The 17,682-nt window shown below is 40.4% G+C and overlaps 1 protein-coding gene and 1 long non-coding RNA gene across 5 annotated transcripts in view; one reads left to right on the forward strand and one right to left on the reverse strand.

The window, feature by feature from the left end:
• LOC139263299 (uncharacterized) overlaps positions 1 to 17,682 on the forward strand; it is a 53,697-nt gene that overhangs the window by 13,918 nt on the left and 22,097 nt on the right. Inside the window, exon 2 of the long non-coding RNA XR_011593083.1 lies at positions 14,204 to 14,322. This is a non-coding gene — a long non-coding RNA (uncharacterized lncRNA). The remainder of the gene's footprint in view (positions 1 to 14,203; positions 14,323 to 17,682) is intronic.
• The window catches only part of arid4a (AT-rich interactive domain 4A), a 131,451-nt gene continuing 115,042 nt past the window's right edge, over positions 1,274 to 17,682 (reverse strand). For all 4 annotated transcript variants that reach the window (XM_070879142.1, XM_070879140.1, XM_070879141.1 and 1 more), the window contains 5 exons: positions 11,812 to 12,948; positions 11,227 to 11,331; positions 10,930 to 11,133; positions 3,966 to 4,112; positions 1,274 to 2,179 (listed from right to left, as the gene is read on the reverse strand). In XM_070879142.1, the coding sequence (XP_070735243.1) occupies positions 2,076 to 2,179; positions 3,966 to 4,112; positions 10,930 to 11,133; positions 11,227 to 11,331; positions 11,812 to 12,948 (1,697 nt within the window). In that variant the 3' untranslated portion in view covers positions 1,274 to 2,075. The remainder of the gene's footprint in view (positions 2,180 to 3,965; positions 4,113 to 10,929; positions 11,134 to 11,226; positions 11,332 to 11,811; positions 12,949 to 17,682) is intronic.

The raw sequence follows: 17,682 nt of genomic DNA on the forward strand, positions 1-17,682 counted from the left end.
CTATCTCTGATAGTGATTGAGCTGAATATTAATTTTCATGATTCGTATCATAACCATACAATTTTCCAACATGGGGCGTTGCTGATCTAATTTGTGCCACTAGGGGAGGTGCTAAGTTAATGGGCATGCCACTTGAACTGTTCTATACATCTCTTAACCAGACTGACAGCAGAGGCTTAGAAATAGGTTTAGCTAGGGATGGGCGCATCATGCAGAAAATTGGTCACAAAATGTGACAAAAATAATTCTAAAGCAGGTTTCTTAAAACTTGGCCTTTATTAAACTCTGTACTGAGCTCCATTTTATTTCACATTACGATACACCAGCTTTGCAAGTGGAAGAGAGAAAAAAAAGTTTGCTCTGCTTTTAGAAAGTAAAGCCATTGTCAAATTATTCTCTTCCACTACAAGTGTGGAAGAAAAAAATCCATTGTAATAACTACTACAATTTCACGCTGTCAAGAAATACAAAAAAATCTCAAACATAAAATGAATGGACATTGATTTCTTAGCAGTTCTATGGAATACTATTACAATCCACCTCAGGCCCACTGCTGTTCTGAACCACAGTATCATAATATACAAACAGTCTAGAGCATTCACACTATTACTCTACAGCATATTAAACATTGGGAAGGGACACCAATTCCTTACAATGTACAGTACAAGTATGGATAAAAATTGATAAAATAATCACATCTGTACACAATACATGTGCAAACTGTATCCTTTAAATACATGGTTCTGGAAGAGTTGAAATATATACAAAGTATGCAATGGAGTCTCCATGGCTGTACCCATGGACTGGATATTCTACACCGCCACCTAATGGTAACCGTAATTCCGTATAGTAGTTGTTGTTGTTGTTGTGCTACATTGTTTTTTTTTAAATTGTACAATGTTTGGATTGTAGACAACTTGGCATAGTTTCAAAGGTTGGACCAACCAGCTTTGTTTAATAGGGCAAATAATATACATTTTACCATTAGGCAGTGTGACCGTAAAGCTAGACAACTGAACGCTACAGGATACGTAATTCAGGACAGGCGACCCTGCTTTTGAAATGATTGAAATCGTAATTTAAGGTTTTCAACATCTTGTAAATTAGAGCGAACAAACCTGGAAAACTGAACCAAGTCTGAAAATATCTTTCTTTCTTGTTTTAAAAATACATAAAAAATACAAGTATTATGTCCATTGCCTTGTCTGAATAAATATACTTCACAAGTTGCAAGATAATACATTTTTTTTTATTTTACACAAAATTCTCAGGTCTAGAAATTTTTGTTAAATAACTTCATTGTTGTGATATATTTGAAACTTTTTTGTAATAAAATAAAACCTCTGCAATTACATATAAAAAGAGACAAAATAGTCTTGCTGCAGAAATTAGTCTACTGAAAACCAGCTTCTCCAATGACTGTAAACATTACAAAATTTAAATAAGAAATCTCATTTGCATAACTGTGCTCAAAATCCAACAGCAAAATAGCGGAAGACTTTTTTCATTACAGTTTCAGTTTTCAATACACTAAATTTCCTGTAACAATCTATTTTGTCCCATTTCCAAATTACACAAAATAGGGCACTCTGCTCACTGTGTACTTTGGCAGTTCAACATAGCTAATGCTCCCACAACTAAGACTGAATTGGAACTACTAACCCAACAAATGAACTGAGCTGATTGGGCTCGCACTGGGTATCTTCTGTTCCATTACCAACAAAGCTTTCTTCTGGCGCGGTTATTGTTCCGTGTGTCTCTTCCGAAGAAAATGGTCACATTCATTTCATTAAATCACTGAGAGGCTTCCACAAAGTGCTATTTCATGTAATAGAGTGGACAGTAGTCATCAGTGATGTCTCATCTCCAAATTACATTCAACTCTGTGCCTTGCAGTGCTAAAGGAACTGGAAGTTAACCAGATGGACTGAAAAACATTTGCTTAAATCCCACTGGTAATGCACAAGTCCAATCAGCTGAGTGCTTCCTATGCTAATGTTCCAAGGTTTTTAGCACTTGTGTCATGGCAGCAGGCTGCTGGGGAAGGGATAGGGAAGAGTGGAGGGGGCGCTTCATCACCTGCACTCAACTGCCACAATATTCTGGGCTGGTGAAGAGGAAGTAGGACTCATTCCAGTTTCTGAAGAAGCAGAGGATGTGCCTGGAGCTGCAGGTGTAACTGTAGGGTACAAGATCATATAAATTAGCAAATGGATCTGCATTCAACGTTGTGCAAATGTTAGTATATCCTTTGGTAATTATAGCTGGTCCTTTCAAGATCTCAGAAAGTTCATAATAGATCATATTGTTCACCGAACTTCCAACAAGCTGTCCCTTAGGCTGACAAGTGATTCCCACAAGGTAATATCCCAATCCACACGGCAAGAACCCAACAGAAAGCCAGATGGTTAGATGCTTCCCCACAAGGGGGTGGGGACAGGGGGTGGAAATCATAAAACCTGGCAAGTCACCAGTGCTGTTTTGCTGGCTCAAAAGCAACATTAGATGAAATCTGGGAAGTCTGTCATCTTCTTGGGTAGGGAACAATAAAATAGAAGTAAAAAATACAACTTCAGAACTTTCCACAGCACCAAAATAAACAAACACTTTGTGAAGAAATATTAAATATAAAAACTCAATGACTGAATTTAGTTTGGTTATTTTCACTTCAAATACTATGAAATCAATCTCAATTACACTGTATATTGTAACAGAATGATAAAAGGTGTCTGGAGCTCAATTAAGAAATGCATTATCATCAGCTAGCTTGAGAGAAATTAAAAGAAATTATTCAAGATTCTTGAATTTATATTAATTTCTTAATTATATGATTTAGAAATCTTGTGACATGAATTGGTTATTGGTTGGGAGGGAGGAGAATAAGAATAGGAATGAAAGGAACATTTTCTGATTGGCAAAATGCGACAAGCGGTGTTCCCCAGGGATCACTGGGGGCTCAACTTTTCACCATAATTATTAATGACTTGGTTGAAGGAACAGAGAACTGTATATCAAAGATTGCAGTTGACATGTTAGGAAGTACAGTAAGTTGTGCAATTGAGAGAAGGAAGTTACAAAGGGTCAAACAGATTGAGTGAGTGGCAAAACTTTGGCAGATGGAGTTCCAGAAGTGGGCAGTCATCCGCTTTGGAGAAAGACAAATGAGAACATTTTCTTAATAGCGAAGAGGAGGAACAAAGGGATTTGGGTGTTCATGCACACAAACCATTAAATGCTAGTGCACAGGTACAAAACGTAATCAAAAACTCTAATGGGATGTTGACCTTCATCTCAAGGGAGCTGGAATATAAAGGACAGGAAGTGCTGCTTCAATTGGACAGAGCCTTGATGTGACCCCATCTGAGGTAATGTGTTCAGTTTTGATACCACAGCTGTAAGACTACAGCATGAGATTTCCAGCATTTTCTGTTTTTATTTCAGATTCCAGCATCCGCAGTATTTTGCTTTTGGTTCACCAGAATTATATCAGGGTTTAACGGGTTAAATTTTAAGTCACGGTTGCATAAACATGGCTTGTATTGCCTCAAGTTTAGAAGATTGAGGGCCGATCTAATTAAGTTGTTCAACATGATAAAAAGATTCAATAGGGTGGATACAGGGAATCTTTTTCCTCCAATGGGGAAATAGAGAACAAGGAAGCACAATTAAAAAATTAGAGCGAGGCCATTCAGGAGTAACGGGAAGCACTTTCCCCCCCACAGAGTAATGGAAAATCTGAAACTTTCTACCCCCCAAAGACTGGAGGTTGGGTCAATTGAAATTTTCAAAATTGAGATCAATAAATGTGTTAGGTAAGCGAAAGGCACACAAATGGAGTTGAGGTACAGATCAGCCACAATATGATTGATCAGCTGAATGGCCTACTCCTGTTCCTATATAGAAAGAACATTAAACATTTTGTTATTCATGAAATTGTGCAAGTCATTAATTATATTGGACATTACCTTCTCTTTCTTTCTTTTTTAACCGTTTTCTCCTCCTGTCTATGGATGCAACTTCAGACTTCAAAGACATGTAATATTTTCTGATCTCCTGTAGCTTGTCCTGTAGGAAGGCTATTCGTTCAGCACTTGTCAGATTGTTAAGGTCAGCTGTTGATAATAAGAAAGATTAAATCCATGCACATAAGTATTTTTTTTAATCAGTCCCTAAGTACATCATAATAATAGGGCCAGGACCTCAAATACAATGTGTTTTTTTTTTAAATCGCTCTTCATCAACACAACCTAATTTTCAACTTCATTTCCAGGAAAGCAACTTAATACCCAACTTTTAATGTCTTTCTTTATCCATCATAAAGCACATCAAGGCCTCATTAAGATTGCCACTTATGGGTCAGTTCTGTGCTCACAAACAGCACAAGGGTAGATGAACCTAAAAATGTCTCAATTTTATACGACAAAAACTCGTCTCAAAAGTGCAGTGTCAGTACACCATAGGTCACTGAGGTTGCAACAGTCGGTTCAATTTGAGGCAGATTGTAATGTATCAAATAGAATGGAAGAATCCTCCAAACATAAGTTAAGAGTCATTAATTAACAAACAGCAAAATACTGCAGATGCTACAAATCTAAAAAAATAGAAAATGCTGGAAACATTCCGGTCAGGCAATATCAGTGGAGAGAATAGACAAGTCTTGTGATTCGGACAGACCAACCAAAGCTCTAGAAGAGCAACGGAATTATTGTTCATTCAATTCCCACAGAAAAATCAAACCAAAGGATTAATGGAGGCATGGGTCACATGACTGCTACAAATTAATCAGATCCGTAAAAAGCAAGATTGATAGAATTGATCAGATTGCTCAGAGGACCTAAATTCAATGTTATTTGTTTATTCATTAGCTATTGGGAGTTAATTTCAAGTATGATCAGATGAAAAGCTGTATATCTGAAGCATTTTTAAAAAAACTATTATAAATATGGACCACCTTGCCAGTACAACATGCCTCAAGTCACTACACTCCCTTCTCAAAGGATCAAAAGAACATAAGAAATATGAACAGGAGTAGGCCATTCTGCCCCTCGAGCCTGCCCCGCCATTTAATAAGATCATGGCTGATTTTCTACCTCAACTCCACTTTCCTGCACTATCCCCATAACCCTTGATTCCCTTAATATCCAAAAGTCTATCGATTTCTGTCTTGAATATACTCAACGAATGAGCCTCCACATCCCTCTGGTATAGTGAATTCCAAAGATTCACCACCCTCTGAGTGAAGAAGTTTCTCCTCATCTCAGCCCTAAATGGCCGACCCCTTATTCTGAGACTGTGACCCCTGATTCGAGACTCCCCAGCTAAAGGAAACATCTAACCGGTCAAGCCCTGTAAGAATTTTGTATGTTTCAATTCTCATTCTTCTAAACTCTAGGAGAATATAGGCCTAGTCTACTCAATCTCTCCTCATTGGACAATCCCCCCATCCCAGGAATCAGTCTGGTGAACCTTTGTTGCACTCCCTCCATAGCAAGTATATCCTTCCTTCGGCAAGGAGACCAAAACTGTACACAATACTCCAGGTGTGGTCCCACCAGGCAATTGCAGCAAGACATCGTTACTCTTATACTCAAATCCTCTTGTAATAAGGCCAACAATTCTTAATTGCTTGCTGTACCTGTATGTTAACTTTCGGTGATTTGTGTACAAGGACACCCAGGTCCCTCTGAACACCAACATTTCCCAATCTCTCACCATTTAAAAATATTCTGCTTTTCTATTTTTCCTACCAAAGTAGATAACTTCACATTTCTCCACATTATATTCCATTTGCCATGTTCTTGCCCACTCACTTAGACTGTCTATATCCCCTTGAAGCCTCTTTGCATCCTCCTCACAACTTACATTCCCACCTAGCTTTGTATCATCAGCAAATTTGGATAGATTACATATGGTCCCTCATCCAAATCATTGATATAGATTGTGAATAGCTGAGGCCGAAGCCAATTGCATCTACTTAAAGGAGGTGGATACTTCGAACATAACCAGGCTAAACCCCAGGAGCAGAAATGCATTTTCATTTGTACATATTTAAAAAATACCATTGAGTCATTTTACTTAGAATTACATAGAAAACACAGCACAAATAAAGCCATTTGGCCCAACCAGCCCATGCCACTCCCCCCCCACCCCCACCCATCCTTCCTCAACTAACTATCAGCATAACCCTCTATTCACATCTCCCTCATATGCTTACCTAGATTCCCCTTAAATGCATCTATACTATTTGCCTCTACCACTTCCTGTGGTAGCAAGTTCCACATTCTCACCACTCTCTGGGTAATGATGTTTCTTCTGAATTCCCTATGGGTAAGACTTTCGGCACATTATCGCCCATTTAGCACCCATATAAGCGCCGAGATGCAGGCTATCGCCCATATTTGCTGAAAAGTGGAAACTAGCGCCCGATTATAGCCCATTTATCGCCGACCCAACTTTCAGCATACATGAATGAGCTGCATCGCCCGACCTATTTAAAAAATATATATATGACGTCATCCTCGTGCAAGGCCGAGAATAGTATTCATAATCTAAACTTGTGTCCGATTATGGCCCAGATTATCGCCGAGTGCTACTTTCGGCATTTCGCCCAAATGATCGCTGGCCCCAAAAAGACGCTGAAGAAAAGCTGCAATAACACGGCACTACTGGGAGGATCTGTAATAAAAAGCTGCTTCAAGTGCTTGTCAGGAGAATCAATTTGTGAGTGATTTTAAGGGCTTTTTTGACTCTTGCCAATCATCTAATCACATTTGTATTTGTTGAGGACAAATTAAGGGCATTTATAGTGATGGGGTCTGTAATTTCTCAACCAGTATTGATCACTAATCACATGGTGCAGAATGCAGATGGGAGAAGGTATATTGAAGAGCATTATGTACCCAAAGAGGTGGCAGACTGCTGCGGAGAGGACAACGTTACGCCCAACACATGCAAGTTAAAATAAAATGAGAAAAGTTACAAGCACATTGCTGTAATGTCAGGGTTAATATTAATCATGGACTTTTCCCCCCTCTGGTCCACAGTACAAATATAAGCAGAACTAGGATATGTCATCCCATGAGGAAGGAAATGGAGTTCACCTCAGTTGACTAATGGTTTATAAAATAAAATCTAACAGGGGCTAGAATAAAAAGGTTCATTATGTTATTAGAAACATAGAAAATAGGTGCAGGAGAAGGCCATTCGGCCCTTCGAGCCGACACCGCCATTCAATGAGTTCATGGCTGAACATGCAACTTCAGTACCCCATTCCTGCTTTCTCGCCATACCCCTTGATCCCCATAGTAGAAAGGACTACATCTAACTCCTTTTTGAATATATTTAGTGAATTGGCCTCAACAACTTTCTGTGGTAGAGAATTCCACAGGTTCACCACTCTCTGGGTGAAGAAGTTTCTCCTCATCTCGGTCCTAAATGGCTTACTCCTTATCCTTAGACTGTGACCCCTGGTTCTGAACTTCCCCAACATTGGGAACATTCTTCCTGTATCTAACCTGTCTAAACCCGCCAGAATTTTAAACGTTTCTATGAGATCCCCTCTCATTCTTTTGAACTCCAGTGAATACAAGCCCAGTTGATCCAGTCTTTCTTGATATGTCAGTCCCGCCATCCCGGGAATCAGTCTGGTGAACCTTCGCTGTACTCCCTCAATAGCAAGAATGTCCTTCCTCAAGTTAGGAGACCAAAACTGTACACAATACTCCAGGTGTGGCCTCACCAAGGCCCTGTACAACTGTAGTAACACCTCCCTGCCCCTGTACTCAAATCCCCTCGCTATGAAGGCCAACATGCCATTTGCTTTCTTAACCGCCTGCTGTACCTGCATGCCAACCTTCAATGACTGATGTACCATGACACCCAAGTCTCGTTGCACCTCCCCTTTTCCTAATCTGTCACCATTCAGATAATAGTCTATCTCTCAGTTTTTACCACCAAAGTGGATAACCTCACATTTATCCACATTATACTGCATCTGCCATGCATTTGCCCACTCACCTAACCTATCCAAGTCACTCTGCAGCCTTATAGCATCCTCCTCGCAGCTCACACTGTCACCCAACTTGGTGTCATCCGCAAATTTGAAGATACGACATTTAATCCCCTCGTCTAAATCATTATTGTACATGTAATGTAAACTGCTGGGGCCCCAGCACAGAACCTTGCGGTACCCATTTACTCCTACTCTTTGCTTCCTGTCTGACAACCAGTTCTCAATCCACGTCAGCACACTACCCCCAATCCCATGTGCTTTAACTTTGCACATTAATCTCTTGTGTGGGACCTTGTCGAAAGTCTTCTGAAAGTCCAAATACACCACATCAACTGGTTTTCCCTTGTCCACTCCACTGGAAACATCCTCAAAAAATTCCAGAAGATTTGTCAAGCATGATTTCCCTTTCACAAATCCATGCTGACTTGGACCTATCATGTCACCTCTTTCCAAATGCACTGCTATGACATCCTTAATAATTGATTCCATCATTTTACCCACTACCGATGTCAGGCTGACCGGTCTATAATTCCCTGTTTTCTCTCTCCCTCCTTTTTTAAAAAGTGGGGTTACATTGGCTACCCTCCACTCGATAGGAACTGATCCAGAGTCTATGGAATGGTGGAAAATGACTGTCAATGCATCCGCTATTTCCAAGGCCACCTCCTTAAGTACTCTGGGATGCAGACCATCGGGCCCTGGGAATTTATCGGCCTTCAATCCCATCAATTTCCCCAACACAATTTCCTGACTAATAAGGATTTCCCTCAGTTCCTCCTTCTTACTAGACCCTCTGACCCCTTTTATATCCGGAAGGTTGTTTGTGTCCTCCTCAGTGAATACCAAACCAAAGTACTTGTTCAATTGGTCTACCATTTCTTTGTTCCCCGTTATGACTTCCTCTGATTCTGACTGCAGGGGACCTACGTTTGTCTTCACAAACCTTTTTCTCTTTACATATCTATAGAAGCGTTTGAAGTCCGTCTTAATGTTCCCTGCAAGCTTCCTCTCGTACTCTATTTTCCCTGCCCTAATCAAACCCTTTGTCCTCCTCTGCTGAGTTCTAAATTTCTCCCAGTCCCTGGGTTCGCTGCTATTTCTGACCAACTTGTATGCCACTTCCTTGGCTTTAATACTATCCCTGATTTCCCTAGATAGCCACGGTTGAGCCACCTTCCCTTTTTTATTTTTATGCCAGACAGGAATGTACAATTGTTGTAGATCATCCATACGGTCTCTAAATGTCTGCCATTGCCCATCCATTGTTAACCTCTTAAGTACCATTCGCCAATCTATCCTAGCCAATTCACGCCTCATACCTTCAAAGTTACCCTTCTTTAAGTTCTGGACCATGGTCTCTGAATTAACTGTTTCATTCTCCATCCTAATGTAGAATTCCACCATATTATGGTCACTCTTTCCCAAGGGTCCTCGCACAACGAGATTGCTAATTAATCCTCTCTCATTACACAACACCCAGTCTAAGATGGCCTCCCCCCTAGTTGGTTCCTCGACATATTGGTCTAGAAAACTATCCCTTATGCACTCCAGGAAATTCTCCTCCACCGTATTGCTTCCAGTTTGGTTAGCCCAATCTATATGCATATTAAAGTCACCCATTATAACTGCTGCACCTTTATTGCATGCACCCCATATTTCCTGTTTGATGCCCTCCCCAACATCACTACTACTGTTTGGAGGTCTCTACACAGCTCCCACTAACGTTTTTTGCCCTTTGGTGTTCTGCAGCTCTACCCATATAGATTCCACATCATCCAAGCTAATGTCCTTCCTAACTATTGCATTAATCTCCTCTTTATCCAGCAATGCTACCTCACCTCCTTTTCCTTTTATTCTATCCTTCCTGAATGTTGAATACCCTTGGATGTTGAGTTCCCAGCCCTGATCATCCTGGAGCCACGTCTCTGTAATCCCAATCACATCATATCTGTTAACTTATTGATGGGGACCAGGTCCCCCGGTTCTCTGTCAACCCCCGTGGGAAAAGTTCTTTGCCTGAAAAAAAACGAGCATGTGCAGAACGGATGTTGCTATGCTCGCCAGTTTTGCACGACTGAATACATCGCTATGGCCCATTTCACATCGCTAAGGCTATCGTCCAAATTAAAAAGGCAAAACTAGCGGTTTTTAAAATGGGCGATAATCCAGCGATAAATAAAAAAAGCACTAAGGCCGGAAATATCGCCCAAAAATAGTAGAAAGTCTAAAATAAAAATATGTTTTCTTGGTGACGACCTTATATTGAAGGCCTCTACCTCTTGGCTCTTCTCCAGAAGAGCCGCCTGCTTCAGGCCGCAGCTAATCAGACTTGTCCTATTACATACATATCCCACATAATTCAGAGACATTGTCATGAAAGTTATTTCTCATTGTGAGCAGCAGAGATCTCTGGAGCATTGGGTTTCTCTATTGGTCACAGCTGTCAGATTAGAATTAGCACCATAAATTCTTTGTTTTTTTGACATTCCATTCAATCAACAAAAACAGTTTAACCGTTAAGGAAGCGGTTTGTAACACAGAGGAAAACATAGCGATGAGTCTGATACTAATGTGGTTAGGCAAGTATCTTAAATTGAGACAGCGGAATGATTCAAGAACATGAATTCTGTTATAAAAGTTTTGATCTCTCACTCAAATAGTCATGCACAAGAATGCTAGATGCAGTTTTACCTTCCACTTCTAATAGTGAGTAATGCACGTTAATTGGCAAAAAAAATTATTTCGTATAATGAATTGAGAGGATCTATTTCAAATTCATTACTTGCTTTTACACCATCTTCTCATATCAACATGGCACATTAAGCAGTTTGATGCATCAAGTAAAGCTGGTTAAATCTAACCTATTACACTTTTTTAAAAAAAGTTTACTTAATTTAACAAAAGAATATTTTTCTTACTGAGTTGGAAACTCCATTTATAAGTCCTGGGTGATGTACCATTATTTCCATCTTTCTCTTTATCCTTATCCCCATCTTTACTGTTGGGAGAAATCACTCTTGAAGGAGACCTGCCAAGTTTTTGAGACTTGTTTGAGCTCTTCACCGGAGTGCATTTTTTGGAGTTGTCTGTAACTGGAAGGTCTTCACTATCACTGCTATTGCCTTTAAAAAAAAAGGATTTCATAATTAAAAACATGTATGTATTTCTCAAAAAATTGTAAAAACTGGTTTTTAAGTTCTGGCTTCAAAGCATACCAGTTCCATTCTTTTCATTCTTACTGGACACATTTGACCGTTTGTGGCTACGCTTTTGTTTCTTCGCTGGTGTCCCATTGCTACTGTCGCTTATTCTTTTCTGACCTACATGAAATTGAAACAATTGAATGCAAATGTAAACCATGCTGCTGCAGAACAGCTAAGCCACTGAGGAACTGAGGTGATAGTTATGAAACACCAATAGGTTACTAATTTACAAATAAGTATCAACATGTTCATGGCTATAATTACAAACTTCACTTGACAAACAATGGTATACATTAAGGTCAAGGCCATGTGGTTTTTAAAAGAGGGCTTGTTTGTTGGTGGAAATTTCTTCTGTAGGTAGTCTTCTTGGGTATGCAGAATATCAATGGGAGCGGGGAGAAGAGAGAGATTCGCCCTCCCACAAACTTTATAACAATGTTAGAGGGGCTTTGGCAGAAGATCGTGACCAGTGAGAAGGGAAGAAAATGCAAAATTAAATGCGCTCCCAACAATACTTGAAACAGACTACCCAAATTATCAAACATATCAAAATTCAATCCATAGTTAATAATGCTGCATATGTTTATAAATGCCTACCTTTTTCCTTGTTCTCGGCCTCTTGTACTATGATGCTGCTGCTTGAGCTCGTACTGGCATCAAACCCATTGGCAGACTCACTCTCGCATAATCCTTCCTGCGATTCTCCAGCAACACTGTCCACTTCAATAGTAATGTCACTTTCACTTTTTACACTACGAACCTCATCCTGATGAAGCGGTGCTGGGGAAGCAATTGGCAAAACCTGCTGCACTGAAGCAGACACAACAGCTATAACTAATTCAGGAGAATTGGATCTGGAATTTCCTGCACCTACATCTTCACTGCTACTTTTTTCTTTTTCATCCAAATCATCCAAATCTACCTCATGGCAAACTAAAGCTTCAGGCCCAATCGGAGGCATCATATAATCGTCAATTTTTGATGAAATATCCTCTTCAATTTCTAAACAGGGAGCTTCCAATTCTTGATTCACACACCTGTCTGTCACAATCTGTAAAGGAGAAGCTTCACCATTTTCAAGTTCTAACCTTTCAAGAGTTTTATATTCTTTAAATTCTTCGGTAAAATACTCAATTTTCTCAGTTTCTTCATCTTTTAAAGTTTGCCATTTTTCTTCGCTTTCCATCCGAAGCCTTTTATCAGGTGTTAGCTGCTCTGGAGATTTTCTTTTTCCTGGCTTCTTCTCATCATTTGTCAGTTCACTTGACAAGCCAGTATCTGTAACTGGAATGTCTTCAGGAGCATTGAGGACAGACAACTGCTTGACCTCTGAGCTTTCTAATTTTTCCATGTCTTGTCCGCTTTCAGTAACTATTTCTATGTGGTTAGCAAGGACAGTCTTGTTATTTTCTGAATACATATCTCGTGTCCTACTCCTCCTTCCTTTGCCCTTTGGAGACTTGTCCACAAACTCTTTCTGTATATCTTCAGCTTGAGTCATCATTTTCTCATCATTATCTGTTTGTTCTATACTTTTCACCTCTTGCTTCACAGGTGTGGTTTTCACATTGTCCTCACATGGTAATTCCCTAGTTTCTTGTATGCAATTATCTTTGAGTTTTTTCCTTTCCGTTTTCTCTTCTTCATCTAATGTCTTTGTGGAAACAACTTCCTTTTTTACAGATTTGTCTGCTGAGCCTTCTACTTCACTTTCATCTGAAGAGTTGGTAGACTCTATAGAAAAACATGATTTAATTTCTAATTCAATATTGAGAACAGAGTAAAAATAAAAATGCAACATTATAATATGCAGCTCAAATATATATTCTAGAATGTAGAGAAAATGGTAAAGACCCATTAAAATATGCTTTTGATTTAGTGTATCTGCATAAACACAGGTACAGAAAAATAAGCTGTGCAAATATGGTGGTCACATTGGATCACTGATCATTTTTCTTCTTTTGTTGCTAGTATTACCAGTGAGACTAAACTGTACTTCTGAGCACTCTGTATAACCAAGAAAGAAATGGACAGGTTTTAAGAAAGACTTACTTTTATATAGTGCTTTTCACAACATCAAGTTGTCCCAAAGCACTTTACAACCAATTAAGTACTTTTGACATGTATACACTGTTGCAATGTAGGATGATGAATGTAGGAAACGTGGTAGCCAATTTACACACAGCAATGTCCTACAAACATTGCCCTCCTGTATGGCTCAGAAACATGGACCATATACAGTAGACCCCTCAAGTCGCTGGAGAAATACCACCAATGATGTCTCCGCAAGATCCTACAAATCCCCTGGGAGGACAGACGCACCAATGTTAGTGTCCTCGACCAGGCCAACATCCCCAGCATTAAAGCACTGGCCACACTTGATCAGCTCCGCTGGGCAGGCCACATAGTTCGCATGACAGACATGAGACTCCCAAAGCAAGCGCTCTACTTGCGGAACTCCTTCACGCCAAACGAGCCAAAGGTGGGCAGCAGAAACATTACAAGGACACCTTCAAAGCCTTCCTGATAAAGTGCGACATCCCCACTGACACCTGGGAGTCCCTGGCCAAAGACTACCCTAAGTGGAGGAAGTGCATCCGGGAAGGGCGCTGAGTGCCTCGAGTCTCGAGTCTCGTCGCCGAGAGCATGCAGAAATCAAGCGCAGGCTGCAGAAAGAGCGTGCGGCAAACCAGTCCCACCCCCTTTTCCCTCAACGACTATCTGTCCCGTGACAGAGCCTGTGGTTCTTGTATTGGACTGTACAGCCACCTAAGAACTCATGTTAAGAGTGGAAGCAAGTCTTCCCTCGATTCCGCCGATGATGATGAAGGTCGGAAACACAGCAGCCAATTTACGCACAGCAATGTCCCACAAACAGCAATGAAATAAATGACCAGATCATCTGTTTTTAGGCTTTGGTTGAGGGATAAATATTAACTAGGACACTCTTCTTTGAATAGTGACGTGGGTTCTTTCACATCCACCTTAGGGAGCAGACAGGACCTCGATTTAACGTCCCATCGGAAAGATGGCGCCTCAAGTGGAATTGGAAATCAAAAATGTAGAAAGTGAATTTGAAGGACAGAGGAAACAAGCAGGAAAAAAATGGTAAAAAACAAATTTAACAGCTCTTTGTCTAAATGCACATAGCATTCGTACCAAAATAGATGAGTTGACTGCACAAAGAGATACAAATGGGTATGATCTGATAGCCATTACTGAGACATAGTTGCAAGGTGACCAGACTGGGAACTAAATATTCAGGGTATTTAACAATTTGGAAGGACAGACAGAAAGGAAAAAGAGGTGGGTAACACTGTTAATAAAGGATGAGATCAGTGTGTTAGTGAGAAACGATATTGGCTCAGAGGATCAGGATGTTGAAATCAGTTTGGGTGGAGATAAGGAATAATAAAAGGAAAAAGTCACTGGTGGGCGTAGTCTATAAGCCCCCGAACAGTAGCTACATTTTGGACGGAGTATAAATCAAGAAATAATGGAGGCTTGTAATAAAAGAATGGCAATAATCATGGGCGATTTTAACCTTCATATTGATTGGACAAAGCAAATTGCCCAGGGTAACTTTGAGGAAGAGTTCATAGTGTGTATCTGGGATAGTTTTCTTGAACAGTATGTTGCAGAACCAACCAGGGAGCAGGCTATCTTAGATCGAGTACTGTGTAATGAGGCAGGATTAATAAATGATCTCGTAGTAAAGGATCCTCTAGGAATGAGTGACCGTAACATGGTTGAATTTCAAGTTCAGTTGGAGGATGAGAAAGTTGGTTCTCAAACCAGGGTCCTAAACTTAAATAAAGGAGACTACAAAGGTATGAGAGCAGAGTTGGCTAAAGTGGACTGGGAAAACAGACTAAAGTTTGGGACGGTTGATGAGCAGTGGCAGACATTTAAGTAGATATTTCATAACTCGCAACAAAAATATATCCCAATGAGAAGGAAAGACTGTAAGAGAAAGGATAACCATCTGTGGCTCACTAAGGAAATAAGGGATGGTATCAAATTGAAAACAAGGGCATACAATGTGGCCAAGACTAGTGGGAGGCCAGATGATTGGGAGTTTTTTAAAAGCCAGCAAAGAATGACTAAAAAAAATGATAAAGAAAGGGAAGATAAATTATGAAAGTAAACTAGCACGAAATATAAAAACAGATACTAAGAGTTTCTGCAGGTACATAAAAAGGAAAAGAGTAGCTAAAGTAAATGTTGTTGGTCCCATGGAGGACAAGACTGGAGAATTAATAATGGAGAACAGGGAAATTTCAGAGACGTTGAACAAATATTTTGTATCGGTCTTCATGGTAGAAGACACTAAAAACATCCCAATAGTGGATAATCAAGGGGCCATCGGCAGGGAGGAACTTAATACAATCATTATCACTAATGAAGTAGTACTAGGTAAAATAATGGGACTAAAGGCAGACAAGTCCCCTGGACCTGATGGCTTACATCCTCGGGTCTTAAAAGAAGTGGCTGCAGAGATAGCATTGGTTGTAATCTAACAAAATTCCCTGGATTCTGGAGCGGTGCCAGCGGATTGCAAAACCGCCAATGTAACACCCCTATTTAAAAAAGGAGGCAGACAAAAAGCAGGAAACTATAGTCTATAGTTAGCCTAACATCTGTCGTTGGGAAAATGCTGGAGTCCATTATTAAGGAAGCAGTAGCGGGACATTTGGAAAAGCATAATTCAATCAGGCAGAGTCAGCATGGTTTTATGAAAGGGAAATCATGTTTGACAAATTTGCTGGGGTTCTTTGAGGATGTAACGAGCAGGGTGGATAAGGGGGAACCAGTGGATGTGGTGTATTTCGATTTCCAGGAGGCATTCGATAAGGTGCCAAATAAGAGGTTAGTGCACAAGATAAAAGCTCAGGGGTTGGGGTAATATATTAGCATGGAGAGAGGATTGGCTAACTAACAGAAAACAGAGTCGGGATAAATGGATCATTTTCCGGTTGGCAACAGTGACTAGTGGGGTACCACAGGGATCGGTGCTGGGTCCTCAACTATTTACAATCTATATTAATGACTTGGATGAAGGAACCGAGTGTAATGTAGCCAAGTTTGTTGTTGATACAAAGATGGGTGGGAAAGCAAATTGCAAGGAGGACACAAATAATTTGCAAAGGGATATAGACAGGCTAAGTGAGTGGGCAAAAAATTGGTAGATGGAGTATAATGTGGGAAAATGTGAGGTGATCTACTTTGGCATAAATAATAGAAAAGCAAATTATAATTTAAATGGAGAAAAATTGCAAAGTGCTGCAGTACAGAGGGATCTGGGGGTCCTCATGCATGAAACACAAAAAGTTAGTATGCAGGTGCAGCAAGTAATCAGGAAGGCAAATGGAATGTTGGCCTTTATTGCAAGGGGGATAGAGTATAAAAGCAGAGAAGTCCTGCTACAACCGTACAGGGTATTGTTAAGGCCACACCTGAAGTACTGCATACAGTTTTGGTCTCCGTATTTAAGGACGGATATACTTGCATTGGAGGCTGTTCCGAGAAGGTTCACTAGATTGATTCCGGAGATGAAGGGGTTGACTTATGAAGATAGGTTAAGTAGGTTGTGCCTATACACATTGGAGTTCAGAAGAATGAGAAGTGATCTTATTGCAACATATAATATAATGAGGGGGCTCCATAAGGTGGATACAGAGAGGATATTTCCACTCATAGGGGAAACTAAAACTAGGGGACATAATCTCAGAATAAGGGGTCGCCCATTTAAAACTGAGATGAGGAGAAATTTGAGAGCGCTGTGGAGGCTGAGTCATTGAATATGTTTAAGGTGGAGACAGACAGATTTTTGAGCGATAAGGGAGTAAAGGGTTATGGGGAGCGGGCAGGGAAGTAGAGCAGAGTCGATGATCAGATTAGCCATGATCTGATTGAATGGCGGAGCAGGCTGGAGGGGCCAAATGGTCTACTCCTGCTCCTATTTCTTATGTTCTTATGGCAGTGTAGCACTCCTTCAGTATTGAAGTGCCAGCCAAGATGATGTGCTCAACTCTCTGGTGTGGGATTTTTACCCACAACCTTATGACTCAGTAGTGACGAGAATGCTACCACTGAGCCAAGGCTAACACCACTTAAAAAAAAAAAAGCACCTCACCCCTCTCCATCTCTGTAACCTCCTCCAACCCTCCCAATCCCCCCGCCCCCCCAAACTCTCTCTCGTGCTTTGCCCCTCCTCCTCTCCATCATCGTTTAAGACGCTCAATAAAACCCATCTCTTCAATCAAGCTCTCCCAATCACTTCTTCTCTGGCTCAGTGCTATCTTTTTTCTCACACCTCTGAAGTCCCTTAGGACATACTTCTATATTACAGGCACTATTTAAATGCAAGTTGTTTTTCTCAGTTCAGCAACCAGACCGCCTGTGGAACCTGACAACAGGTGTGTAAATTGCAAACAAACACATTTTTATTTGATTTTTGGGGGGCAT

This window comes from Pristiophorus japonicus, chromosome 4 (genome assembly GCF_044704955.1).
Source record: "Pristiophorus japonicus isolate sPriJap1 chromosome 4, sPriJap1.hap1, whole genome shotgun sequence".
NCBI classification, from domain to species: domain Eukaryota; kingdom Metazoa; phylum Chordata; class Chondrichthyes; family Pristiophoridae; genus Pristiophorus; species Pristiophorus japonicus.